The 27499-nt window shown below is 44.4% G+C and overlaps 1 protein-coding gene across 2 annotated transcripts in view; it reads left to right on the top strand.

Annotated features, from left to right (window-relative positions):
• Nucleotides 1–11848: 11848 nt before the first annotated feature.
• LOC118780539 (SLIT-ROBO Rho GTPase-activating protein 2-like) overlaps nt 11849–27499 on the top strand; it is a 55817-nt gene continuing 40166 nt past the window's right edge. The window contains exons 1-2 of one of the 2 annotated variants that reach the window (XM_036533091.1): nt 11849–11965; nt 13205–13667. In XM_036533091.1, coding sequence (XP_036388984.1) covers nt 13601–13667 — 67 coding nt within the window. In that variant the 5' untranslated portion in view covers nt 11849–11965; nt 13205–13600. Of the gene's footprint in view, nt 11970–13204; nt 13668–27499 lie in introns of both variants that reach the window. The other variant, XM_036533090.1, reaches the window with a different exon arrangement.

Below are 27499 nucleotides of genomic sequence, written 5' to 3'. Positions count from 1 at the left end.
CTATAATTAAAATAATTTCAAGTGAAGCCTACAAAGGCAATGCGATACCACATTAGAGGCAAGTAAGTAGAGAGGAAGACCGAGTTCTCACAGTTATTTACTTATTTATTTACTTACTGGTTTGTTCATTCATTTTTTGGCTCTTATCCAGCGCTGAGTACAAGGCTGTCATGGCTAGATAAACTGAGTGTTCATCACAGGAGCAAATAGGACAAGAGCACAGTGGCTGAGCATCATGCTAACTTAAAAACGGAGCCAAAATACACATTTTAACAAGATTTTCGGAGAATCAGTCAGAAACCTGGGTCAGCCTGCTTAAGGAGTTCATCACACAAAGGCCAGAGTAACAGATGGAAAAACTTCTCCCAGAATGCCGTGCAGCCCCCTGCTGCACAGGTGTGCTGTCTGACTCACAGGTGCACAGTGGGTAACCGGACTCCGATCAGAGGGCAGGCTGACAGGGAGCGGGAGCTTGCAGGAAAGCGATGAGCAAAGAAAACACACATCCAGCCAGGCCTCTGATCACCTACTGCCTCTGGACAGAGAGAGTGGGGAAGAGAGACAGAGAGAATACTGAGAGTACCCTGTGCTGCAGTTACCTTTGCTATATATATATATATATCCACTGGTTAAAACATATATATGTATGTTTTCTTTGAATCTGTATAGATGTACTTACATTGTTTACATTATCACTTTGCTTTGGCAACACCAGAGAGAGAGAGAGAGAGAGAGAGAGAAAGAGAGAGAGAGAGATTAAAGGGAGCAAGAAAGACAGGAACAAGAACAGGGGGCTGGTCTTTTTTTCTCTCTTTTTCCGCTATAACGTTTTGGGCCCAGTTTACGTGGCCATACCACAGAACTATAAAAGTGGTACTGTGTTGTGCAATACCAGCATGACTGGGCATTAAGCGGAGTTCAATCTTTCAGCATGTTTTCCACAGCAAAGGGGTGATTTTCAGGTCTTAGGAAGCACAGTATCACAGTGCTGTCAGTGGGGCCCTCTACAGAACTCCCTTCCTTTGCCACGTGACTTTACCCTCTCCATGCAGATGCCCACCACAATGCCATCTGTGCTGAGTGACTTACACAGGTTCTGGTGGGGCTGCTCAATTGCAGCGCTCATAATGAACAGCTGTAGACTAACTGTGGTCTTTCCACTGACCTGTCTTAGCTGCACCATCTCAGCTGCACCTGAGGTGTTTCCAGTTAGCTGAAGGTCAGCCATACCTGAGTTAAGGTGGCCAGACAGCACTCGATATGCTGGTCGCCTTCCGAAGATAATCAATGATGATATGCAGACATACAAAATCTGCAAACAGTGATATAACTCTGACTTGTAACTATGTAAGAGATATGCTTAAAGAAATCTAAGACAAAACAACAGGACATCTTTCTCCTGAGGACCTTTCTCAGCAGAGGACTACCTCATTGACCAGCTCTCTCATATCAAAGAGTTCAACAGTGCAAGCCTGCAGTAATCTGAAATGGTAATCCCATGAAGCAGAGATTTTTCCCAAACATCCATCCTAATTAGAGAAGGCAGCTATGACAAACAGCACAGGCTAGATTTAAACAACAAACAGCGCCTTCCAAACATCCCCAGTCTGCTGGGCAGTGCTGGCCGGCGAGGCAAGACGATATTTTGTTTGTTTTTAGTGAGATTTTTCTCAGAGGCTTGCTGACAGCGAGCGATTCCTCAAAGACTGATCGGAGGGGCGGGTCTGCCTGTGTGTGGCTAATGAAAGCCACATTCCAGACCGGCATTCCTTCAGCTACCAGTGTTCAGTGTATGTGCAGAGACACAAATCCAGAGACAAAAATGATGACTGAGTAAATTGAGCAAATGCAATTTCCAGAGGGACACTGTTACACTATAGGAATATTATACTAAATAAAACCAAATACTACTAATACGAGTACTACTACTACTACTACTACTACTACTAATATTAATAATAATAATAATAATAATAACAATAATAACAATCATCATCATCATCGTCATCATGGCTGAGCCACTTCCAGTTCACTTCCTATATCCTTATTGCAGTGCCTGAGTTCTCATACCTCATATCTGTCCAGGGGCTGTGTGATTGGTTGGCTCTCAGATGAAACAGTCAGGATTGTTTATTTGGGAAGATGTTCCCAGCATGCAGTCTTTACAAACCTGATTTGGAGCAGTTACACCGCGCCTGAATTTCTGCTGTTTTGTTGACTCTGGGCTGCTGCAGAGATGGTCTATCGGCCAGGAATGCAACGGTCTGTAGCCTCTCCCCGGCGCGCACGCCAAAACAAAACGTTAGAAGTGGCTCTGAGAAATGACATTAAAATAAACGCATTACGCAGACAGTGCCATGTTTATAAATATGAGGCCGCGCTGTTTAAAATATCCGGCTTAACAGATTACAGACAAATGGTTTTTATTCCGCGCAGGAGGACAGGGCCATGAGGTCTGCCCTGTTTACACTGGGACAGGGGCGCAGGGCTTTTCGGCAGGCTGAGTGCAGCTTCAGGAACTCCCCTAAACAAACCCCAACGCATCTGTGTGCTGCTACATTACAAGAAGGGGGGAACTGTGAGAGGGGCTCTGCTTTCTCAGGACCTGTGAAACAGGCAGACCCGGTGCTCAACAGCACACAGGTGCAGGTGAAATCCCCTCTATGACTTCAAAGCTGCCACTGTATGTTGAACTCCACTGTGTCTGCAGGCAGGGGAGAGGTATGAGTTTACAGTCCCTATACACAGGATCTGAAGGGCACGAAAGCCTCACTCAGAGTGATAAATAAACAGTTTTACTCTGCTGAGGGAGATAAAATCACTCTCAGTTAAAGTAAGCAGTTTTTTACAGAGAGGGAAATAAACAGCAGGACCATGGGTAAGAGCCTGGTAATTCTGCACTCGTTTGAGCTAACGATGGGAAGGACAAGCTACTGGGTCACCTGGCTCTCACAGTTTCCTGTTGGCCTGACCCTGGACTTCCTGTGGCAGAGTGAGGTGTGGTCATGCAATGCCTGAGAGTGCAAGTCACGAGGTGGCATGAAATGGAAAATGACTTGCGGAGACCATGACTCTGACTGCAAGGGGCCTTCTCCTTGACCTCAGAGAGTTAAAGTAAGTTCCTCCTGGAACAATATTTCACATTCACTTCACCATGCAAACACAACCATCCTCCCAGAATTCTGACACTTCCTGGGTAATAGAAGTGAGCATTGTTTGCTGTCTTGTGTTTCTTACATGCTGCCTGTACTCTCCTAACCTGTTGGACACCCCCCCCCCCCCCCCCCACAGGCAAACTGTTATCCCCCTCATCCACACATCACTAATACACACACGGCATTTCAGTTGCACTTAATATCAGTATTGCATAGCTTAAGGTGTTAAATCATCGGACTTTACCGTCTTAGCCTGGTCTTAGCATCTTCACCTGTTCACACATAATGATGGTTGACTTCATGATATACCACGTTTCATGTGCAGTGTTCTATTTCCTGAGTCACATGCTCTGTACAGTGTAAATCTGCAGCTGTTTATGAACACTTTATAATGTAGTAATGGCATGCTATGCATTCTTCATAAATGTTTTATGATATTTCAGCTAATACAAAGCATGGCCCATTTCCTTAATCTATTTACACACAGGGCAGCGGCAATCTTTCCAACCCTAAACTGTGCCGTTTAAAATCCTATGCTTATTCCCACACTAAAACACACTTATTCACCCCTGATCTGTCTTCCATCAGTGACAGAACAAGGATTCCTCCAACTCAGAAATAATCAAAAAAACATTTAAGTACATTAAATCACCACACTTCTGAAAGCATTGGCCAGAAGTGTGGTGTTAACAAGATATTTTTTCCACTTTAAAACAGAAAAATTGAATCCTCTGCCCTGTTAGTCATTTGGAAAAAAAGATCAAAGCTATCTGAAAGGAGTACGGCTTTGTCCCAAAACTGGAATGTGATATTCATAGCCGTCAAAATAAAAACTGTTTGTTGGCACCGAAACCTTAAAAGCATTTCTTCACTCATTGTTCCAGCCTTTAAAAGCACTGGCTCATTGTTAACTGTTGCTGCCTTGCTAAACCCAAACGATCGAATTTCCTTTTAATACCCGGAGAGTTAAGATTGTGTTTCTCCCAGTGTAGCTCTGGAGTGTGTAGGGCTGGAGGGAGGGGAGGAGGGTTATAAGGAGCTGGTCTGGTGGGCCTAAGCTCTGCTTGATGTCCTGTTGATGTGTAGCTATACAGACGGCCCCTCTCTCTGCCCCAGCCTGGGCCCCTTACACAGGGCTGGGCTGGGGGGCACGCCCTGCCAGGAAGGTCAGGAGACTCTGTCAACGTCACAGATCACCACACAAGCAAAAGGCAAGCGTAAGTATTCTCATGAATTACAGCACATAGTACCCAGGAATCTTAATAAGAACAACAAAAACAAACTTATAGTTTAACATGAAGTTCAAATTCAGTATTGGCAATTTATATTTTAAAAGGCACCACAAGAGTCAATATGTGTGTTGATTTTGACGTTTTCAGGGTATTTGAAGGCTAACCACAGAGTGGGTTGTGTCGCATTAACCAGTCAGCAATGATTTTCCAGCCATTGCTGCATGCTGAGCGCCATCTTGTGGTGCTAAGTGGAAAGTACAGCCTGCCGATCCTCCTGAGTTCCTGTGTGCCACACAGTGATTCCAGATGGTGGTGCCCACATCTACAGCTTCCTCATCAATAACTCTTTTTGCCCGTGCTACACTTTATTGAATTAGGCAGTACTGATCTGAACGCAGGATATTTCACAGCAAACTCCTGGCTTGTACATTGATGTTCCTAATGTGGATAAATGAGCACACAAGTGCACAGAGCCAGCATTGTCAGTACCTTACAGAAGTGAAATGCGCTCAGATTAAGCAGTTAACACACATAATGTTGTAACTCAAAGCACTTTGCCTTACACTCCACCAGGCGTTTCAGGCTGGATTTAGGGTTTAGAAGAGATTAGACCACCTCGTGGTTAAACAGTCAACTTCAAAGTACCCAGTGGTTCACTTCAAACAAAAAAAGTCAAGTTCTTTGGATCAAAGTTTGGCTCAAAGACTGTGCAAAGAAAAGGGACACATACTTTGTGCACTGGTGGGGAAAATGTGGTGTCTTGGATGGTGGTAACCTTGGACTCCATAATGAGGATAACCACAGTCACACATCACATCTGTGTTTGTCTATGTAATCACGTGATTAGGTGGCTGCAGTATTCATGACTATAACAAGGTGTTATCAGTCAGATTACTTAAACATAAACATGCTGTTCAGTAAGTGTTGCAGTTTATTGTATCAGATAATTTCTCAATTTTCAGAAATCACATTACATGCAATCTTTTTATAGGTCACAATGCAAATTAGTCTCTTTGTAATCAAGGGTTTCTAAATGTTGTCACTCATTGGTGGGATGTGTAATGTAACATATCATCATCATAAATGATAATCATACCATCTCAGATATGGAATTAAATAGACTTTTACATTGTGTTGTTGATTAATATTTTCACTCAGTGCTTTAAGTGATATAATTATTCACTGATGTAGTTACTGAGTGAATCATAGGGGCAATACGCTTCACGGTGAACTGTGATGAGATTCAACGTGATAAACGAGTGCGAGGTGTTCGTAAACTGGCAGAACAATGGTGGAATGTCCCAGATTAGCCACAAGAGGGCAGCCTTGTCATGTTAGTGCACACAGTACCGACTATTTTCATAAGGATATGGAAGCAACTGAAATAATATTCAGGAAATCATACCACGGAGGTTTGATTCTATACATTTTTCAGCCCAGAGGCTAAGGCTTCGATCTGCCAGTTCAGAGGGGCATCAGACCTCTTTTTCAGTTCAGGTCGTTTACTCTTACCACCTATGTACTGTATGTAAGAAAGTAATTGAATATTTTCATCCCTTGTGGAATATCTTTTAAAATGCATTAATGCTTTATATGTGGACAGCCATGTCTTGTTGTTGTTGCTGTTTTTTATTTGTTTTTTTAGTTCAGTCTTTTTGTGTAAAACTGTCTTCACATTTAACTAAGATAGTTAAAAAGCTTGTCACCACACAGAGAATGTGGCAATTGGCCTGAGAAACAGCGCAGCCGTGTCAATACCCATATATAGAACTATCTATGGAATTGCTCTTATAAATTACACACTATTGTTAACTAATATTCTTTGTTGTTGTTTTAATGATAATTTTTGTTTTAATAATGAACATAATGATAGTATGATATGATTCTATATTTCTGTTGACTTAACAGAGGAGTCAATTAATGTTCTTAGTGTAGTTTTTACAGAAGTACACAGTGTATTTCTAAATTGTTATTTAAAGCACCATTTTCCAGACAAAATTGTGTTACGGTAAGTGGATATCATAGTAGGGTAACTGCTACAACGTGCGTTTAGAAGAGAGTTGCATTCTTTGTCCTAATGATTGCTTTACATCAATTCTGACAGTGGATTCAATAGTTAAGGCAGTTAATCAGGAACTAGCTGAGCTCTCACTTTCATGCATTGACACAGATCTGTAATTATAAGAGAGGCTCAAGCTCAGACATGACCTGGAAAGGCAGAAGGAGGAGGAACGGCAAAGGTGTCCTACTAAAGTGTCCCTGTTAAACCTTCCCCCCTGGAGGAACACTCCGATTTAAGGGGACAGTGAGCGGAACATTTCACGCACCCCAAGGTGAAATCCTATTTGGCAGCCTTTGCAAATGCGACCGAATTTAGCTGACGGGCCAGCAGAGTGACTCTGCTGTGTCTCCCAGCTGCGATGGCCTAATAAAAATCACTCAGCTCAAACAGATTTAGGATGTGTCAGCCTCAAAACCTATTTGACTCTAAACCACACAGTCAACTAAATAATTAAGTCAAGCTTTGAAAGAGGTTGATAATTAATCCATTCTATGCATTAAAATGGCGTACTTCTCTGAGAGTGAATCTTAGTTATCAATAAATGAATTGGTTTATATTTAATATGACACACTACTACCAAATTGTCACACAACAAAGTGGGCATTTTCCTGAGGATTACTGATTTATCTGCGTATTCATTTATTATTTGAATTCCCTGACCACTTCATAAGCAATCAGGGTTGATCCCTGGAAAAACAGCGGCTTACCAAAAACCGCTGTGTAATTAGCATGTTCTCACACTGAATGCAAATACGCATTTAGCAGAGAGGGAAGGAGGAAAAAAGCAGTCGCTTTGTAAGAGTTTAGAGAATCCACAGCAGGCTGACTCAGAGCGGGCCTATTTCTGAGGCCCCAAATCTCTCACCAATGCCTCTGCATTGACCTCTCACCACCCCCCACCCGCCCCCACCCTCACCCTAACCCAGCACCGACCTCCCGAGGGACAATGTCACCTACAACCATCCTTGAAAGAAAAGTATTTGCCCTCAGTAAGAGAAACATGTGAAGTTTCTGCAGATGCATCTGGCCGACCAATCAGGAGAGTGGAAAGCACAGCACTCAGACAGTGACTCTAGAAGCTTCCTGCTGCCACTTTTTGCTCTTTCATGCATTTTTAGAAAATAAAATATTTTTGATGACCTTGGAGTCTGATTTTTTTGTTGTTGCTGTTTTGGTGTGAGGGCAACATTTTCTTGTGTACGCACCTATAACCAGCTGACCAGGAGTAAACCAAACACGTGCCCATGTTTCTGAGCGCTCCAGATATTCCGGAGCCTGAGAGAACAAGCAGCGCGCATCAGGAGAGTTGGCCAACAATCTGTCAGAGGACATTCTGTGCTGCTGGAAGTGAAAGCTGCTCTTTTCCTTTCAAGGTACAGCCTGGAAACGGTGCAGAAACATCTGGTCGTGTTCCGAATCTGCACTTAACTTGATTGTTCCCTCACTCCCCCTCCCCCCCCTCCCTGATCTTAACTTCCCGCTGGTTCCAGCTCTCGGTCGGCTTGGTAACGACAAAAGCAGAGCGCGTAGGAGTCTCTTCTGAAACATCCATTGATTACCTGTAATTTCCCCCACGGCATCATTTCAGATGCTTACAGCAATCACTCTGAACTTTGTCTGCAACAAATTCAGTTGCTGTGTCACATAGCTGAATGAAGTAATCCGTCTTTATTGACTTGGCTTCTGCAGATACGAGAACAGTGTCCGGACCATGATTCTGCCATACCACTCTCTGGCTTTGTGTCTAGGGCTCAAAATTCAATTCTCCACTAAATTAACAGACACAAGAGGTTTTTCCCCTTTCGGTAATGATAGTGCTTTCTCAAAAACAGAAGAGGTATAATAATTTTACAGATGTTGTAATGAGCTGGTGTCACGTAACATTGAGTAACATTATCCAACATAAAAATGTGAGACACAGATGTAGATCCCGTCCAAGACAAGAGGAGCCAGAGGAGTCCCCTCGGATGTAGAGAAATGACCCAAAGGGCCCATCTTCACTACTATACAACCCAATCAGGGGTCTGATCCATTCCAACGAGCTTTTTTTTTAACATCAGAGCTTAATTGTTAGCTGGATTGTCAAATCTCTTGCCTCTTCTTGGCGTTTGTGCAAGAACTGGGGTTCCGCCCCATACCTGGGCAACACAAATTAAATGTAAACGCCAGTACAGAAAGAATTTTATGTGCAGGATGGTATTACTAATCAGAGACATGTGAGGCTTCAAACTTATCCTCCAAACTGGATCTCTGGGCCTCTCTGCTGTGTCGGGTTTACAGGCTCCATACAGTATGCTGTGGTTTTGGACTGGCCTGGCCTGTGTCAAAGCCATACCAAAAAACACAGCTGATCATCCTCAGGTCTCAGGGTGTTTCTGAAATGTCTTAGTATCTTTTCTGTGGAGTATTCTGGGTTTCTTTCATCCATATTAAATTGAACATCAAAAGCAACCACACATCTACCTGCACATCTCTCTGTGGGAGAAGATAACAGTCCCCTACATCAGTCATGTGTGTTCACATAGGCGAGAAATCTCAGTCCACAATAATATATTGCGATACATTATATAACTGCCTCACACATTTAAACCACCACACACTTCAAACCACCATTTAAACAATTGAACTACCAACAAACAATCTGTATTATTCACAGAAAATCTTACAGTCAGTCAACCATGACAAAAAACTTTTTTTTCCATTGTTGACTTTGAACCCCTCCCTCCTTCCCCACAATTTACATAACTGACATAACCCTGCTTGGCAGTTTATGCAAATTAGACAGGTCAGGCATTGATGGGATTTTTCTTTCCCTGTGAGAGGAGTAATAAACACACACCGTGGCTGTGGACCTGTGCACTTTATCACTCTGTGTTTGTGTCCCTGTCCGCACAGCTCTGACAGAAACAGGCTGATTTATTTTCACACTTCCAGTGCCCCCCACGCCCCCATTCCCCTGGCGGCCCTCTCCTTGTCTCGTTCCTGACGGGTCAAAGGTCAGGTCAACCCCCACTTCTACACCTCCCACGATCCATCACCACCACCTCACATACCACACCTCCAATCTTTCTCCAGCTTTCTGCAGTAGGCCCATCTCACAGTGAGCACATCAGTTATGTTCTGTGGTGGCCACAGGGACACTTAGGCACACTATCCGATCAAAAACATTGAATCACCTGCCATCACAAAATGGTAAAGCCAATACTTTCAGCATCTGTATTCCAGTGCCCCTTGATGCTGCAAACTATGCACTTTAGCCAATCAATTAACATTGTGAGTGACAGCTATGCAGCCACTCCTAACAGCGCAATACCACTTACCCAACACCATACTCTGTAGGAGTGCCCATGTGTCCACCCAAACACGTGTGTGACAGCTGCATCTTTACAAAGCATACAGATGCTAGGCTGCTTCTCTGCTTCTTTCTGCTTTAAAATGACAGCATGCAAGAGCATTGGAATTTCAAGAGTACTCTGTGGAACTATATATTTTGGAACTTTGCTTATGGGCAGATTTGCAGGCTGAAACAGAGTTTCTGATCATTTTCTATTCATTATTTTCTGCCCTGAAGTGCTACTTTCAGCTCTGAGACGCCTTGTGCATTCACCAGCGCTGGCGGTGAATGCATCACACTGCCACTGAACATGAGCCATCCTTTTCTACTCACTGTGCAGTTGTTCAAATTACTCAGTCAAACCAGAATGGTGGTGTAATTGCTTGTTTGTTTTTGCATCTAGTGACTTCGAAAATGATTAGCAGAATTAGTACTCCATCGACATGAATGGGGACAATCCAGCTGCATCAACAGGATTCTGTAAATTAATTAATTTCTAGGTTTCGTGCTGCCTTTGAGGTTCTTTGTTACCTAAAGTAAGAAACACAGATGTCACACCATTTTGTCCAGCCACTGCCTTGCGTCACCTCCAGGGAACAATGCATACAGTCTGCCTTAGCATCTTATTTTCTTCACAGCATTTTAGATTAAACATTCCGATAAGTAGAAGTAGCTGGTGCAAGTTCTATCTCAACTAATTTCAACAATTAAAAGTGGATAAAAATGCACAACAGTTGACTTTGTTATGCAGACAAGATAACTCCACACAAAGTACAAAGTGGAGAACTATCTCACCACGGGGTTGAGTTTTTAAAATTACAGATAAACTAGCATAATCACATTCTGTTATAGAAAAGCACTAAAATCGTACACAGCTCTGAGCTGCATTCCCGGGTAGCAAAATGCATGCTCCTAAATATGTGCTGTACACTTTAGGGTGCTTGATTTGGATGGTATCCATTTCTGTAGCCATCCCGTTTAGCTTGATTGAATTTGCTGGTGTGAATATGAAATGTGGTCAGTTGCATACTTCACTCTACAGGCGATGGGATCGTTTAATGGCTTGCAATATAAAAGTAGTTGAATGAATGAATTGATGAATGAATGAGTGATTTAACTGTTGGTTATCGTCACCATTCCCAGTTACTGCGCTATTCTGCAGTCTGGTGGCTGCTAGACCATAGGCTCTCTGATTTCTGCTTGAGTTTATCATAGTAGTTACAAACGGAAGAAAATGGAAGAATTGTCATAAAAGCAACAACAAATAGCTGGATAAATAGCCACCTGTCCAGGCCACCTGTGGGGCGAAACACCTTTATGACCACTCTCAGCCGTTTCTTTGGTACAGCAGTGGAATACGGTTTATTCTGTCAGCTATAATGAATACGGGTGACCTAAGGGAAAACAATCATACGGACTCCCTTAGAGGACAGTAACATAATGCCAGCTCGCAAATCAACCTTTCATTAAGTTGAACATGTTACAATTTGCGTTAAGTACCTTGCTCAAGGGTTCCACAGCAGTGTCCCACCTGGAAATCAAACCAGCCACCTTATGATTACAAAACCCCGTTCCTTACTATCCATATTGTGCTTCAGACTCACGGCAAGTGAAGACTGATTAAAACAGTACTTTTAACAGTATCAGACGAGCTATTTATCACCTGTTAGCTCTGCTTAGCGCGTATTTATACTGGCTTGCCGACTTGAGAGATCATTGGCTGACTGTCATAAGTCCAGTGCAGTTACTTTGGCAGCTTGGTGCTCTGTTCTCTGTTCCAAAGAATCTTTTTGTCTCTCAAAACTTCACATCTCACCAGACTCCGTTCAAATTTCAGTGGGCTACGTCCCGCCTCATACGTATGGGCCTGGTATAGGCCTGCCCAATATGACTGGGTGGTTGAATTCTTTAGTGATTTTCAATAACCTGTTTGAGCCTTTCGATTGGTCCACCGGGGTGCCATTCTTAAGTGTTGTAGCCAATGAATAAGTGCAAGATATTTTATATGTAAAGAGGCATGGTTGACTATCCTACTTTTCTTCCAAGATTTGTGATAGATGCTGGAAGTCGGGCAGCTAGTTACTCTAAGGAGGAGGAAAAGTTGCAATGGTGTCGCTTGAACCGGGTGCAAACTATGTAGTTGTCTCATTTATATTGACATAAAGGCATGGGAAGCAGAACTGTAGGTATGCCAATCTCTCCATCTCTTTTTTGTGTATGCTTTAAATACACATACGTAAGTGGTCGGTCGTACCAGTAGCAGAGCTAGTTAGCCAAAGCCTCAGTTTTGGCAAAGGAAACGTTTAGGCTAGCTAGATTAGCTAAATAGGGAGTGCATTCAATAAGGTGAGTAGTGACATTAGGCTTTAGATATTTGCTGTTAATTGCAAGATAACTGAATATTCATTGCTAACGTTTCGATAGTGTTACACATGTATACTGTAGCTACACGGTAAAGTTACCTGGTGCAAGTATTAACTACTACAATAACTGTCACTGTTACCATCTAAGTGGCCACGACACGCATACGCTAAACATATACGTTTTAGTTACACAAGTAGATCTGTCTTTTAGATTGCAAAATGGCATATACTTTAAACGAAAAGTAATTACGGGGTTAGCTAATTCATTAATGTCTTAAATGACTTCGTAGATAACATCGGTAGCTAACTCAAGTAGCTGCGATACATGCAAATCAGTGTGGTATGTTGAGGAAAACTGCTGCCGGTACTGCTGCGAAGTGAGCTCTTGTTTGTAGGACAGTCAAACTAGATTGCGTTTGTTACGATCCTATGGGTTTGAATGAACTAAAGTCGTATTATGCAGTACTCTTTTTCGAAACGGGAAGCCGATCACACATGTTGTCATTCGCGTTTCCTGTCCGGTGCCGAAATCCCTTTGATGTTTTGGCCGGTTTAACAACACGACGAAATCCAATTTCAAGGACTGACGCAGGCAGAAAACTGCTTAACGTTAACTTTTCTGCATCCCGCTACCAAGCCTCACACCCTGTTATTCAAACATACCGCTTAGGGCTTTGAATTTTCCAACGACATTAACAGAACTAGCTGAAGACAACTATTTTTATTCCCCTCTGAAGCAGTACGAATTGCACCAAGCAGGCAACCAAACGATATTTAAATAATTAGGAAATTTACAGTAAAGTAAAATATATTGTTAAGTTTGTGCCAGATTCAGTTTACAGGATGCTGCATTTTAGCTGCAAATTGCCAGATGTTTGATCACAACTGAAAAGTGACTTGTGTGCCCCGCAGACGCAATTTATTATGCTATAGCAAATAAAGGTTTAGACGGCTCCACGTGTTATGACTTAGATGTTAACCGTGCGCCACTGACATTTTTGCATCTTGCGTCCAGCCGGGTGCACCATGACACAACCCCATCCTTGTCTGCGTTTCAGAGGGAAGACACCCCCTGCATTGCACGCCACAGCCCGTTCCGTGAATGCTCGCAATGAGGAAACAGCTTCAGTAACCGCTGGATCCGGCTGTTATTCTTGGATTGTTTTTGGTACGAGGGAATGAAACTCTTTGCTCTTTATTCAGCGACGGGGTGCGGGGACGCGTGTACCACACATACCAAGAAGGAGACCGCAGCCTCTGCTCGTAATGCGGACGGACTGAACGTCGACTGGAACAATAGCAACCCGGCTGCGTTTAGCCACAGTGTCCCTCTGAATAATTCCCATCGGATTTGTCACTTTTAACGTTATAGTTCACACTTAATTTGCTGTATCTCATCAACAGCGGTGTTAGTTGCTGGGTTCTAATCCCAAAACAGTAGGCAACGTGCAAACATGACTTCACCTGCGAAACTACGAAAGGACAAGGAGATTATCGCGGAATATGAAACTCAAGTCAAAGGTGAGTCCTATCTCAAGTTGCTATCATATCGCTCCCTGTGGTTTTACAGATGTGTGTGTTTTAATTTGGTCAGTTGGTAGCTAGGTCAATTACTGTATGATCTCAACTTTGCTTAGCCTACATGGATTTACAGGACATTGTAACGTTCGTGTAACCCCAAATTGATCATCGACGTTCCGCATCACGCAATCGGAATTATTGGGGATGTTGCTATTGTGTGAGGCTTTTCCCACGTCCTGCGTATGTCCTGCTATAATGAACCGAACACACCCTTGCGATATTTGTATGGAACATTTGATCATTCATTATACCGCTTAGATTATCCGATCGGTTAGAAGTCATGTCGCTCTGTATATCGCAGAACGCTAATGCATGTGAGTTGTCATGTTTTATTCGACTTGAATTTGGGGTGCTGACTTTTAGCAGCGTTTCACGCTTCATTGATAGTGCCAGCTGGATCTGACCGCTATGAATTTTCATTTTTCGTCAGACACCGCATGCAGAGCGAGCTGGGCGTTTTCTCCCCATTCACGGCCGCATTAATGCTCGTGATCGTACGGTGTTCTGTTGTAGAGCTATTGATTTTCTGCGTGTCATCACGTGCGTGTCTGCTGCCACGAACAATATTGGCAATGCGTTAAAGAGAGCCAGCATATTGGTCTGAATAAACACCGAAGAGTCTATATCCTGTGCACTGTTGGAGACTGAATCGTAATTGTGATCTCAGCGAGGGAGGGTGTGTTTGTGGCTTTGTATGTGGAGCTACTAATCTCGTTCCGACGACAGCAGGGAGGTCTGGCTGCAGTACCCTCCGAATAGTCCCGCAATGGGTCATGAGCCTTGTCCGATTAGTGTTAATGTATCTCTGCCAATAGTATGGTTTACCTTAATGATTTCATTTTTCATTACTTAAATCCCGACATTGTGCCTCCTTGTTCCTTTTCAGTTAGTGAAACCACCTCCCCCATTTCCACTTTTAAATGATCCCACATGTTAAAAGTCTCAGATAACATGATCAATGCGAAGGCTACTTCTCCTGCAACAGTGCACATCAACAAATATGCGCGATACCTGCTAAGTCTCAATGAGACAATGATGTTGTGTTTAAAGTGAGATTAAGGTGGGATTTGATAAAGGATGGTACCTGCGTTTTTAAATTCGATTTTTTTCCGGCCAAAGAGAAATGTGACCGAAAGTTTCATCGTAAACCGCGAGAATTTGGCATGAATACTGTACATGGGTTGGGCAAGTTGTTTAGTTTGTTTGGAACGTGTACATTAGGTTCCCTATCGTGCTGAAAGGGGGTGTGGTGGAATGAAGATGGTGACTAATTAATAACTTAATTTTGAAATGGAAATCCCCTTCCTCAACTGCAGGAAGGCGTATGGAGTAACTTCTCATGGGCGCGAGGTAGCAATTGTAACGATATCTCCTTCCTGTTGGCACACGCCAGAATACGCAAGCCCCATCTTATTAAATACCTATTCACCCCGAAAGAGAGACACGCTAATTTGTTTCTAGGACTGCTGTAATTTTGTTGGCTCTCTGACAAGTATGACAGTGGATACTATCCTCTTTCACAGTTTTGTTTTCTCAAATGGGCTCATTCATTCGTTTCTGTTCATTCCAAGTGAAGACGCTGAGGAGCGACACAGTGTCTTGTCAGTTGGGGGATGAGATTTAAGGATCTTGAAGGCAAGGCCACCAAGTCTGATTCTCCAGAGAACACTGTGTCCTTAAACGCTTTTTAGCTTGCCTTCATTATGGAAAATAATGAGACTGAGGCTTTGCTAACCCCAGAAGTCCTGGAGTCCTGAAGCTGTCATGTGCTGCCACTCATATCTTTGAGTTCAGAGACCACGCTGTCTAACACAAAGCAATGTGATTGGGTCAAATTACTGAGTCAGTTACCACATGATGGCTCAATCCATTATCATGACACTTTGACATAACTGCTGGTAAAGCCCCCCTATAACAGGCTTTGCAAGCAAAAATGTGTAAATCTACCACCCACTGTGTTACACACAATTTCAAAAGCATGCATAAGAAATTCACAAACAAAATATTCATAGATGGAGGAAGTTGATCTACGTGATGTTTTGAATAGTTCTAGTGAAGGAAAAAAGTCACCATAAATCTGATGCCGGTATAATTATCTGCAAGCTGTCTGTCATTTTTCTTTTGGGAGTTGATGCTTGTTCCAGTGATGTTTGTGGCTTGTTGCTATCAGGACTCCAGCAGAACCTGCTTTCTCCAGATGTATTCTGAACCTGAGAAGCAGGCAGGAGGAGCTTGTGCTTATCCTTCAGAGTGCTAACACAGCTCATCTTTAAACACCCAGGGAGAAGCACAGCCTGTATTCATAGGATGAGGGTTCGATCCAAAAAGGAAGCTGCTAGGTCTGATTTTAGAGGAGCCCCTGGCCTATAATGCAGGTCATCGCTATGGTTGCTGTCAGTACAGAGATGTGGACCCCCTGCAGGGTGAGATCATTTAAATGGAGGCTGTCCCAAAGAGAAGACCTCCCCTGTTGATTGCACAGGGTTCATATTGAGGAAGCCTCCAAACTTTATGTATTAGGATTAGTTTCCATTTGAGTGAGGCGGTGAGCACTGACCATGGAGGCGATGGTTCTGACTCTTTCTGACTTGGCTTGGAGTCTGCGCTTGTGAAAAGAAGGGACTCTTCCTGGTGGCGCTGGGCCCTGCAAGTGCTTTCTTCTCCTGAAGAGCAGCCGACAGAATCGGGATTATACTGTAGTGTGATGATCATAACCACATTCCACATTCCGGAATGCTCCGGTCCCGAGGAGTGATGAAAGCTCCTGAAATGCAGGTATTGTTTGGTTGCCGTGGTGATGTCTTTTTAATTGAAGAAAACCTCAGCTGGGGGTCTGCCTGGGGGGGAGGAATCACAGAGTAAGACAGAATTTCCATTCCATATTTCACACACATTGTTAATAGGCTTCAATAACTGGGGCAGTGTGGACTGAGACTGCAGACAATTGTCACTTTGGGTGAAGGGATTCACTGAGCCGGCTGGTTCTGACTCTTTAGTACTGTAAAGATATGTGAATGTTTAGAATAGTTAAAATGCTTGCTCACCTGGCCTCTCACCGTCGCATTCTGCAGACGTCCGTCTCAGTTCATGCAACACGTCAGAAGCAGCTGTTTCTTGTCTGATGTGGAAATTCCAAATTAAAACGTCACGAAAGGATGGCCTGCTGAGTGCGATTTTTAAATCGTAGCCTTCCTAGTTTTATCCACGTTTATGGAAACGACTGTAGAGTAGATCAATGTGGAAACCACTTCTTAATGGACTTCTTTTACCACAAGAGTACAAATGGATTTTCCTACATGAAAGATGTGATTTAAAGGAAGGATTTCACCCACTGAGTAAAACGCTGTTGCAAGAGGGAACGATTTGCGTGGAGGGCAGAATTTTTAGGGGCTGGCTTAGGGTCAAATGGTTAAACTTGGATTTTCCTTCAGTTTAAATGGTTGCAGAAATCTTTTGGATTTGAATAACTGCGGAAAGCTGGTCTTTTCCTCTAACGCTGAGTACTGGATAGCCGTGCAGGCCCTTGCTGTTCCTCCTGTCCAGTCCTAATTACATCTTTATTAGGCTTAATTGGTCCAGATAAGTGTTGCACCATTCCACACATGAGACAGAACAGACCCTGCTGACAGCTTCTGTTCTCTCTCAGTCCCGCTCTGCCTCAACACACACACACACACACACACACCAACTCTGCACATACACGCTCCCCACACACTCCACCCACGCACACACACTCACACACACACACCCTTCCGATACACTTCACACACACATGCAGCCACACACATGCTACACATACATTCTCTGTAAGTACACACATACACACTAACCACAGACACGCACACGAGCACACGCACTACATCTGAGGTTCTGTAGCATCTCCTCACGCACCGCTGCTTGCTCCCAGCCTGAAGTACTGTAAAAAGTGCCACTCTTTCACATGAGCCAATAGGAAGCAGCAGAGTGGCTGCCATTCTTTGCCATCTGTTCCTACTGAGCTCAAGGAACATCCTGTTCCCCTTTCTTGTACCCCCTTCCCCCATCTGTACCCCCCCTGTCTCTCAGGGCTGTGTCGCCCCCTCTTGGGGCTGTGTACATCAGACACAGTTTTTTTTTTTGGGGGGGGGATATCTGTATCTGTATCTGGCCTTTGTCCACACATTCCACTGCTCTGGGTTGTCAGGTGGCATGTGCTATGTTTTAGCACCAGAAATCTCATAAGGAAAGCATCTACAATGTGCTGTCAATCACTGACTCGTATGGACCAATCAGAAGACTCTCCTGTCCACAGCAAACTACTGTCATTCTTCGTCTGCCAGGGTGTGGTGATGAGTGTGTCATCTGTGTCACCTCACATTTCTGGCAACCACCCCAAAAAAGCACTGTCACTCCCATGTGGGTGTGTCTGAGAAGCCGAAGGTTTTCTGAGGGCAGAAACTTGATCACATTTTAGGACTCTTTTTTGCAAATCACCTGCTTGTATGTTCCAGAGTGAATCTGAGAAGAGAAACATGTGGACATGTTTGCTCTGGGCCCTGCTTTATGATGTCATAATCATATCACCAATACGAAATGGCTCAGTAGCGGTCTGTCTCTGCATCAATGGCTATGAGTGAGTTATACTTAAATTGCTTGGTGGTGTCACTCTCACAGGCTTTGGCCTGTGGGTGTGTCTGTAGTTTGATGGTGAGAGACAGGCTTTGACTTTAGAGGGGGTGTCTCTGTAATGTTGATGGTCTAATAGCTGTGATGATACAGTCAGCAAAGCACAGAGGCACAAACAGCTTTCATCTGCACTAAGTGCTGAGATTATGAGTCATGATTATTTCAGAATGCCTGCATGGAAATCAATCAGGCGTTCCCGTCCACACTGCTGACCTGTTATCAAAAATGCAAGAGTATTGGAGGAAAAGTTCCCTCTAACACTGGCTGGTGGGTGTGGTTGAGGTTTAGTTTCTGTGTGCCTGGCTGCAGACAAACATGCCTCCAGCCTAAACAGTTTCTGTAGCATCTATCTAAATCTACATTTTTTCAGCAGCTAACAGTTACATAACTGTGGTCTTCAGCACTGAAGGAACTAGGCTCTAAGATGCACCAAAGAGTATTTCCAAGCCTTTAACAGGCTAAGCTTCTTGGTCAGATTCCCATTATTGATGTCCATGCAGTGTTGTTGTAAGTAGAAACCAATATTCTATAGGATTTACAACTCCTGAGCCTCTGCAAATGAGCCTGTTCCCTTCCTGCCAGCCGGCTCATGCTGTCTAAACATGCATGCTTTTCTTGTTCACTCACAACACAGCGCTGGCTTTACTCAAATGCCTCGAGGGTGAACTCGAGCTCAAAAACAAAAACAAAAAAAAAAAACTCACAGGTTTTCATTTCAAGTTAGTGCAATCCTAACATACATATATGGGCAAATGCTCTGAGCCACGGTGATACATTTGGTTTATTTGATTTGCCTCTGTGGTGAGCGCTTCATTTCAGCATTTAATTCTGTTACAGAAATGGAATTATCGTGATTCCCTGTACAGGATGTTTATGGGATGTTTACGTTTCATTATTTTTTTTTATTTGTCTGACAGTATGGTATGGAGTATTATGAAATGGGATTGCATTAAGCGCTTCACACTTGACTGCTCCACCGGGGCAGTCAGACTCCTGTGTGGCTCGGTTCCCACAATCCCTCAGCCATTATGACATCACAGATTTTTCCCAGCATGCTCCTGCAGTGGTGTTATGCGGCAGCATGGCTTTGCACACACGGGCCTGCGTGTGCTGGATGCCAGCGTGGTGCCCGCGCTCAGTGGGCTGCGGTTTGCCCCTGCATTGCAGCGGAGCTGAGGTCAGCACGCCTCTTTGCGTCCTGCTTCTGTTTGCACGGGGCAGTTCCATGGGAACCCTCTAAACCCAGGATAGAGCCCCTAAACCCCCCTTGCTCCACCCCTTAACCTTTGACCCTTGACCCTGGCTGGGTCCCTGCAGTGCACTTCCGCTTTGTGTGAACACAAAGAGGAGGATTCAGAGAGAGACGTGACTCTCTGGCTTCTGCTGACCTCGCTACCATAGAATGTGGGACATCAAATTCAGAACTACAATAGGGAAGAAATGAGTATAGCACTGCTTTTTTCAACAGTTTCTTCCCATGGCTCATTTCAGGAAGGCTAAAATAAATCTGGACTATTGCTGTGAGAAATTCCACCAATCTGTCTGCTTCGGAAAGATGCAATGTGTTTGCAAATTGCTCGATTTCATAAGTTAGAAGAAAACAACATGTATTTGAATAGAACAGAATATTGCACTAAAAATGAGGTGAATTTAAATGTGATGGCAACATCTGGATAAACATCTGTGGTCTGCTTCCACCTGCTTATAAAACAGAATCAGCCTGGGAACAGAGGAGTGGTTAGAATACAGGCCATAGACAGGAGCGCGAGTGAGATCCACTGGCAACAGCGAGAGCGCAAAGGTTTAAATTCAGTTTCAGTCTCAAACGGTCATGAACCTGGGCCCATGCTTTCTGTGGCTGCTGTTGTGCGCTTATGCATGCTCACACACGCCGTTTCCCTCCTCGGCAGTGTTCTTTCACATGCGCACAAACACACACAAATGTTGAGCCTGCTCTGAAAAATGACATAGAAAAGGGCCTATTTTTGAAGACTGGATCTTCTGACTATGTATCTGCATGGTTTTTATTTTCCAGCGTAGGTAGGACCTGTGAATAGGAGTCCATGCATTCCACAATGTGAGCTTCCTCACATGAAGCAGTGCCTCCTATTGCCGAACAGAGCTTTTAAAACTGTTTGGCTTTTTTTTTATCATACCTACAGTTCAGTCTTTCAACCAGTCTGGGTTTATGTCTCAGAATCTTAGAAAATAAAAAAAAAGAAGAACAAATGGCATTTATAATCAAAGCAGTGAGATCGCCCCGGTCTGGTACTTGAATAACTTCCTATACACGCACGCACGTACGCACGCACGCACACGCACACACACACACACACACACATGCACACGCAACCACACACACACACTCCCTTTCCCTCACTCAGGAAAACCACACAAAGGCGCTATTGGTGTGGGAGGTTGTTTCTGTGGATCTCGGGGGTCAGGTCCCCTGACCTGTGGAGGACTGCGGCCTGGAATGCAGGATGGAAGGAGATCTCCCACTGTGCCTCTGCAGATGAAAGCACAACTTAATGTGCAACCCTGTGCTTCACCGCAGATGAGTGACTCATAATTTAATACGCTGAAACGTTTTTCCCCTCTAAGTGCTGTGTGTGTGTGTGTGTGTGTGTGTGTGTGTGTGTGTGTTTGGAAGGAGGGGGGCTTAGAAGTGACCTACAGTGTGATTTGGGATGTTCCTGAACTAAAACTCCCTACACACAGTAGTTAAGACATAAATGACTGACTGCTTCAGTGGCAGATAAGATGTTTTGCTTGGAGACGGCTGGCTTTTCTGGAATACTCATGAGTCCTTAGTGTGTTATGAGATCAGGTCAGACAGATTTATATGGTGCTGAATACAACTGTTGCTTCTGACGTGGATCTCCCACACACGTACTCACAGACACACACACACATACACACACAGTTAGAACTCACTAGTTAGTCCTGTTCAGGGCAAGCATTGAATTAATTTCTGTTTTCCAATGTGCATCCTGTCAGAATTGGTTGTATTCAGACATTTCGAACTCGATTCATGGTTTTGCATTTGCTGTTGTGTATGCCTTCTAAGTATTAGCACTTGACCTGAAGAAAGGGGAATCGAAAATGTTCAGATGTCAAACAAAAGAAAGGAAGTCTAAGAAGCTCACTGTGGAGGTTTCAGTAGTTGCGGCTTTTACCTCCGTCACAGGGAGGAAGCGGCTTTGAGCTGTGACTGCTGTGGTATTACTGGCTATAGCAGCACAGGCTTAAACACCTGGCTCAGGAGTTCACAGGCAGTGAATCACCTTGGACTTGAACCTGCAACCTTCTGCTGACAATTATGGCTCCCTGACCGCTGTCCCATGTGGCCACCCTCGCCAGTGACATCACTTGATGTGCGACGTCATCCTCTCTCTGTTGGAGGCCAGGCGCCTATAACTCCTCACTTGTTGCCCAGACGCTTGTCTGCCAACGAGGTTGACCGGGATGAGGCATTGCCGTGGCAACCGGGATGTCTCCATAGCACTGATAAATCGCGCCTCATCCTTTATCTATGACCTCATCAGTTATCCTGCCATGGTAGCGGAGGTCGGGGCAGAGAGACAGAGGAGCGACAGGGGGTGTCCCCCTTAAAAACTGCACAGATATGCCATATGCTGATCCCCAGCCGGACGCCCCGAGTCCGAGCAGCAGACCGTGAAAAGGTCGTCCCTCTGCCTGGCCCTGGCGCCACGCCGCGGCGGGAACCCTGCAGGTGGCCGAGGCGCGTCGCTAAGCTCGGCCGGAGCACACCAGCAAAAACACACAAACACAGCACACGCACTCACCCAGGCCTCTCGGTAAACACAGGCAGTATAGCGATCATGGTAGAAGCACATAATTCAAGCACAAGGCTGCGCAGGATAATATGGGACAGTCATCAGCTCATGAAAAGGCGTAACATTAAATGTGTTGAGGAGACACAGGGTTGAGTTAGGTGCACATTCATCTATCATGTATTGAAATAAAGTTGGACAGCTTTGAAATGTCTCTGGGGTTTATCCCAGAGAACAAACGTGTCTAAATGAAAGCAAAATGGAGCTGGTGTGATTTGGTTTACGATGGCGGTGGAATTCCACTGAAGTACCCCTGTCAATCCAGATCCTTCCTCAGCAGAGAAATGGCACTTCAATATCAGGGGACCAGCCTTGTTACTGAGGGCTAATGTTTTCTGATGTAGAGTAATTTCTACATCTAACACACACTTCTCTACACTGCTCTCAGTTAGATTGCAGTCATATCATGGGAACCTGCTTACCTTGCTCGGCTAACATTTTATTGCGGCATCGCATACCTTAACATCAGCCATTTGTCAATTGCAAGTCAGCCGATCAATGCAGTGACGCTTCATAAAACATTGAGGGATCCTGGGAAATGCGGTCTTTGGTGCCAGGCTTTGTCGAACGGGCCATTGAGGGCCAGTCATCATGCAGGCTCTCCTGGGCCCTTCTGCCAGTGTCCTGCCCTGCAGCACGCTGCTCCGTAAGGGGAAAATGGCTCTGCGCTGCACCAGGACTGAGTTCAGGCCTGCTGCTGGGGACCAGGATGGCACGTGTCTACAGGAAGGTGGAACACAATGCCTGCGATTGCTCCTGCAGGGGGGATTAATTTCTCCTGAAATAGCGCGGCACACGGGCACCAACCCTGCAGCAGTCCCCCCTGCTGCCCTGCGAGTCTGTTCCAGCTCTCTGTGTGGAGAGGATTCTGCGCTCCACCTCTCTGAAGGTGATTTTTCTGTGTTCCAGCCCTGTGAGATTGGCCCCCTCTCTCTGCGGTGTGAAGTCAACCTTCAGTGTTCTGTCTCACCCTGTGGGTCCGGTGGGCTTGTAGAGGAGCTGGCCGAGGCTTCTCATGAAAAAAGAACAGAAGGAACTGTCTTAACAAATCGTTTATTTTGAAAGCAATATAGAAAGACTAGCCTTGAGCAGAGAGGCAAACTGCTAAAAAAAAAAAAAAGAAAGCTAGCCTCCTACTAAGCAGTCACACACCTGTATTTAAGGCTGATTGGGCCAGTGAGGCTTGTTAACTATTTGCTGACTCATACACAAGACGATAACATGGCTAACAGTATTAAAAGCAGTGCATTTAGTGCTCAGACTGCTTTTTAAAGAACTGTCAAGTCAATATGTTTATTTGACACTTGGAAAATACTTTAACAATAAAAATAATTTTATTAGCTAGCTGAAATACTATTTTCTGTATATCTGTTTTAGGTAAATTTTATTACATGTTTGTTTTATATATAAGGAATAGGAAGCCTGTCCCTTTGGTAGCTAGCCAGCTAAGCCAAACTAACTAACTACAGCTGACATACATCGGTAGGTAGCTGTGTCTCCAGTCTTTGATAAATACATAGTCACATTTCAGGGTAATTTTTTGGCCAAACAACCTAGCTACCTTCTTAAGTGGTAAGCCAGCCAGGCTAGCCAGCTAGTGAAATTGGATCTGCAACTACCTGTCAGGTTAAGTTGCATTGAAGTTGGGCAACTTTGTTTTTTCACAACTCTGACTGGAAGTGTTAGGGTCATTTCCCACTGATATTGCAAGTAGAATGGCCCCCCTCTGTGCCTCTTAATTCTGTCTTCCTGATCTGTTAAGTCAAGCTTCTCTCTGTCTTCCAGGTCAGTTTATGTATTCCAGTGCTTTGAAATTGAAGTTGAAGTTGAAATCCTGTATTCCAGCTTAGTGAAGCTGTGATTATGTATTTTGTTAATGTTAAGTCAGAGTTAGGTATGCAAGCAGGGTGTGAAATACGAGGGGTCTCGGAGGGTCCAAGACCCCTCGATTGACACATGAGCCTCAACAGCAAAATTTTGGGGGTTCTCTGGAAAAAAACTGGAAAAAAACTATTTGTCACTTGCCTGACAGATGCAGACTGTGTCCAAATTCACATCCCTTAATCATAGTTACAATCTGCATACAGCTCTGCGTCCATCTCCACACCCATTACTCTTGTTTGAATTACTCATGAACTCGTCATTGCATAGAAAGAGCGGAACCGGAACTTTGTAATGATACTAGTCACATATTTTTACAGACCGAAATAATCACGTTATGAAGACAGATCAAACTTTTGCAGAGTAATATCTTTACTAATTTCTTCACCCATTTTCACACTCCTGTTTCTCGGTTGAATAAGTCAAGAAGTCCCTATCGCTTCACAACGTACCACGTATCAAAATAGCAGAACTCACCCTTTCCGATGATACTAGTTGTTTCTCTGTGCGACAAAGTGTTGTCGAGTAATCCAGTAATTTCTGCATTATTTATTTACTTATTTATTTACTACCACCCCCGAAAAAACCTCGCGTATTTTGAAACCTAAATGTTGGCAGGTATAGGTAGGGGGGGGACCCCCCAATTGCCACTGGGTATTTCGCACACTGTATGCAAGCTTTATGAAACTGAAATTCTCAATTCTCAGTGCCGCCTCTCTGAATTCACACACCATTTCTATCCAAGTTGTTGAGAGGTCTATTTGTTGAAAGCTGCAATCTGATTTACGGGATCACTGTCAGTTATTCTGCATACTGGAGGTAGTACTTGGTGCTTATTTACTGGCAAATGTGCTGGGTGAATCTGTTAAATGCTGTAGACCCCTCACCTCTCAACTGACAGGATAAATATGTCTAGTGCTGTTAAACGGTTTTCAAAATTGACTCTTGCCAGAGTGCTCTTTGAGTGTGTTTGGGGGGGAAATGCATTTTCAAACTACCCACATAGTGTTTCCCTGGAGTAAATATTCTCGTTCAGTGAAGCTGATTTTTATCAGCACTGCAGTGGTACTTCTCCAACTTCAGGACAGGAGAAATGGCTTAATCGAAATGCTGTCATGTAAACCAGCTGAGCTTCTGCACCCGAAATCAGTGGTTTACGGCGGTGTTCTCGCCACAGTGAGTCACGGAGCTGAACTCAATCCAGAAAGGGCACAGCTGAGAGGCAGTTTTTCTTCAGACAGGCTTTGTTTTTGTACACCAGCATCAGGCATTTTTTTTTCCCCTGTTTTAATGTGCAAACACATTCTGCTGAGGCATGTTGTAATCGATCATTCAGCACTCTCGCACAGAACCAGCTGGCCTCGTTCCTCTGTATTTGCAGCAGAAGGGGGGGAGCGTAACGCAGATTTCGGGGGGGGAGTTTACTTTGTGCAAGGTGCCACCTGACCTTGTACCGCCGTGATTTACGCAGCCGGTTCTGCGGGCGCCGGCTGCCAGCGCGGGATTGAGCGATCCCGGACCGCACCGGAATCGCTGCGCATCAATCACTGCGCGTTTACGTTCGGCATATGCCGTAAAGCCGCTTTCCTATTGACCCAGCCAATCAGGAGCATCCGCACAACGCGAGATGAATGGGTTGGTGATGGAGGGCTCGGAGTCCTGGCGCAGGCTCAGGGTGCGGTGTGCAGACTCAAACCGCAAGCACAGCAGAAGGCCAGCAAACAGCTGCCTACAGCTGGGGGACTGGAGCTTCTCATAACCTGAGGGTCAGATCCTTGGTGAAGTGAGCAAGTTGCTTAAAATGAATGTCTACCAACACCAAAGCATCCAGCTGTTTTGCATAATGTTAAAAATGCTAACTGTCTAAGTTGCCCTGGATAAGGGTGTTGGCTAAGCAGTTGCTGTATGTAAAGAAACTTCGTGCAGATGCAGGTTTGCTTTGAAAACATGCCATACTGCAGTTCTTTCCTGTTCAGGGACATCTTTTGGGGAAAAAAAAAGATTATAGAGTGGTGGTGTTTTTTTTTTATCTTTAGCAAATGGATGGTGCAATAAATCATTGTGTGAGAGAACTTCACCTCTGAGTTGCAGGCAATAGCTCATTTTAGGCTGACCCAAATCCTCAAAATAAAAGGTGATATTGCAAGGGCTTGTGCTGTACTGTCCTGTGGGATACTCCATCACAGTATCATTCACCGAAACATTTTCCCATAGAGGCCTTGACATGCTGCAGTTTGAGGGTCACAGTTTGGATCCTTCTCTTCTTTACTTAGTTTTGCTTTGGCTGTTCACGTGACTGATGTTTACCTCTGTCTGAGCATTAATCATGGGCTTTACCTCAGGTGGCCCCACAGCCGATGATGTCACTGGAATTGAGGCAGCTCAGAGCTGCTGTTCTAAGCCATTGGGAGGAAGTAGGAAGCAAGAAGTTATCATCCAAAATCTCTCTTCTGGAGTGGCAGGTGGCTGTAAACTGAAAGGTACATAACAGGTTGGAGATGTGCACAGTCATTGTGTGTACCTTCTCTGGGCAAATATTTCCATTCTTAAGTACTTCATTCTGCCCATCCTTCTGATTGCCTGCCAGGCCACTGCTGTGCTGATAACTCCAGAAATAACAAGGTATCTCTCCTCATCTCTGTAAGGTGGAGCTGTATGTCACCCGGGTATGAGAGATGTGCTCCTGTCCCAGGCCGAGCTCAGAGAAGCAAGACCTCTAAATCTCTGTTTAAGTTGTCACTGGAAGAAGCCACATCTTCCCCTGGGGGGGGAGTGCCAGATCATTTACACTGCAATCTCTGAGGGTTGTACCATATGAGAGGGGTGTTGGCTGGCGATGGAATAGCAGACGTTATTCTGGTTTGCCCTGATTCAGCAGCTTTTCGTTTTGATTCCAAGTTCTCTGAAGACGTGGGCAGTGTTTATGGATAAACCTCATCACCCTGGCCGTTCCTGCTGACCTGATTGCAGACACTTGAATAAGCAGGTTTTTTTGTTATGGTTATCATAGTTTTCATGCCACTGTGGCTTTGTGATTCATGACGGCCATCTCAGGAAGCAATGTGTTCCCTGTCGAAATTTATAACAGGACTCACGTCTCTAAAGCATCCCCTGCATTCCACACGAGTCAGTAATCTTCCAAAAGCAAAACACAATAAGCCGTGTGTGGTGGAAAATGTTTTATTGCAATGCCTGGAGCGTAATGCAGAGATCTCTCTTTCATGTCCCTGAAAGCCTGCATCAAATTACCGGCTGTCGTCTTTATGCGACGTTGTAATTATTTAAGGAGGGGAAAAAAAAAAATCAATTTTCACTGGCATTACCACACGTGTGTGCTGGGTGGGTCTGAAACGCGGTGCGTCTGGTGTG

The sequence above is a fragment of the Megalops cyprinoides genome, chromosome 7 (assembly GCF_013368585.1).
Source record: "Megalops cyprinoides isolate fMegCyp1 chromosome 7, fMegCyp1.pri, whole genome shotgun sequence".
NCBI lineage: Eukaryota > Metazoa > Chordata > Actinopteri > Elopiformes > Megalopidae > Megalops > Megalops cyprinoides.
The sequence above is the reverse complement of the archived record's forward strand: the minus strand, read 5'-3'. Positions and strand labels throughout refer to the sequence as shown.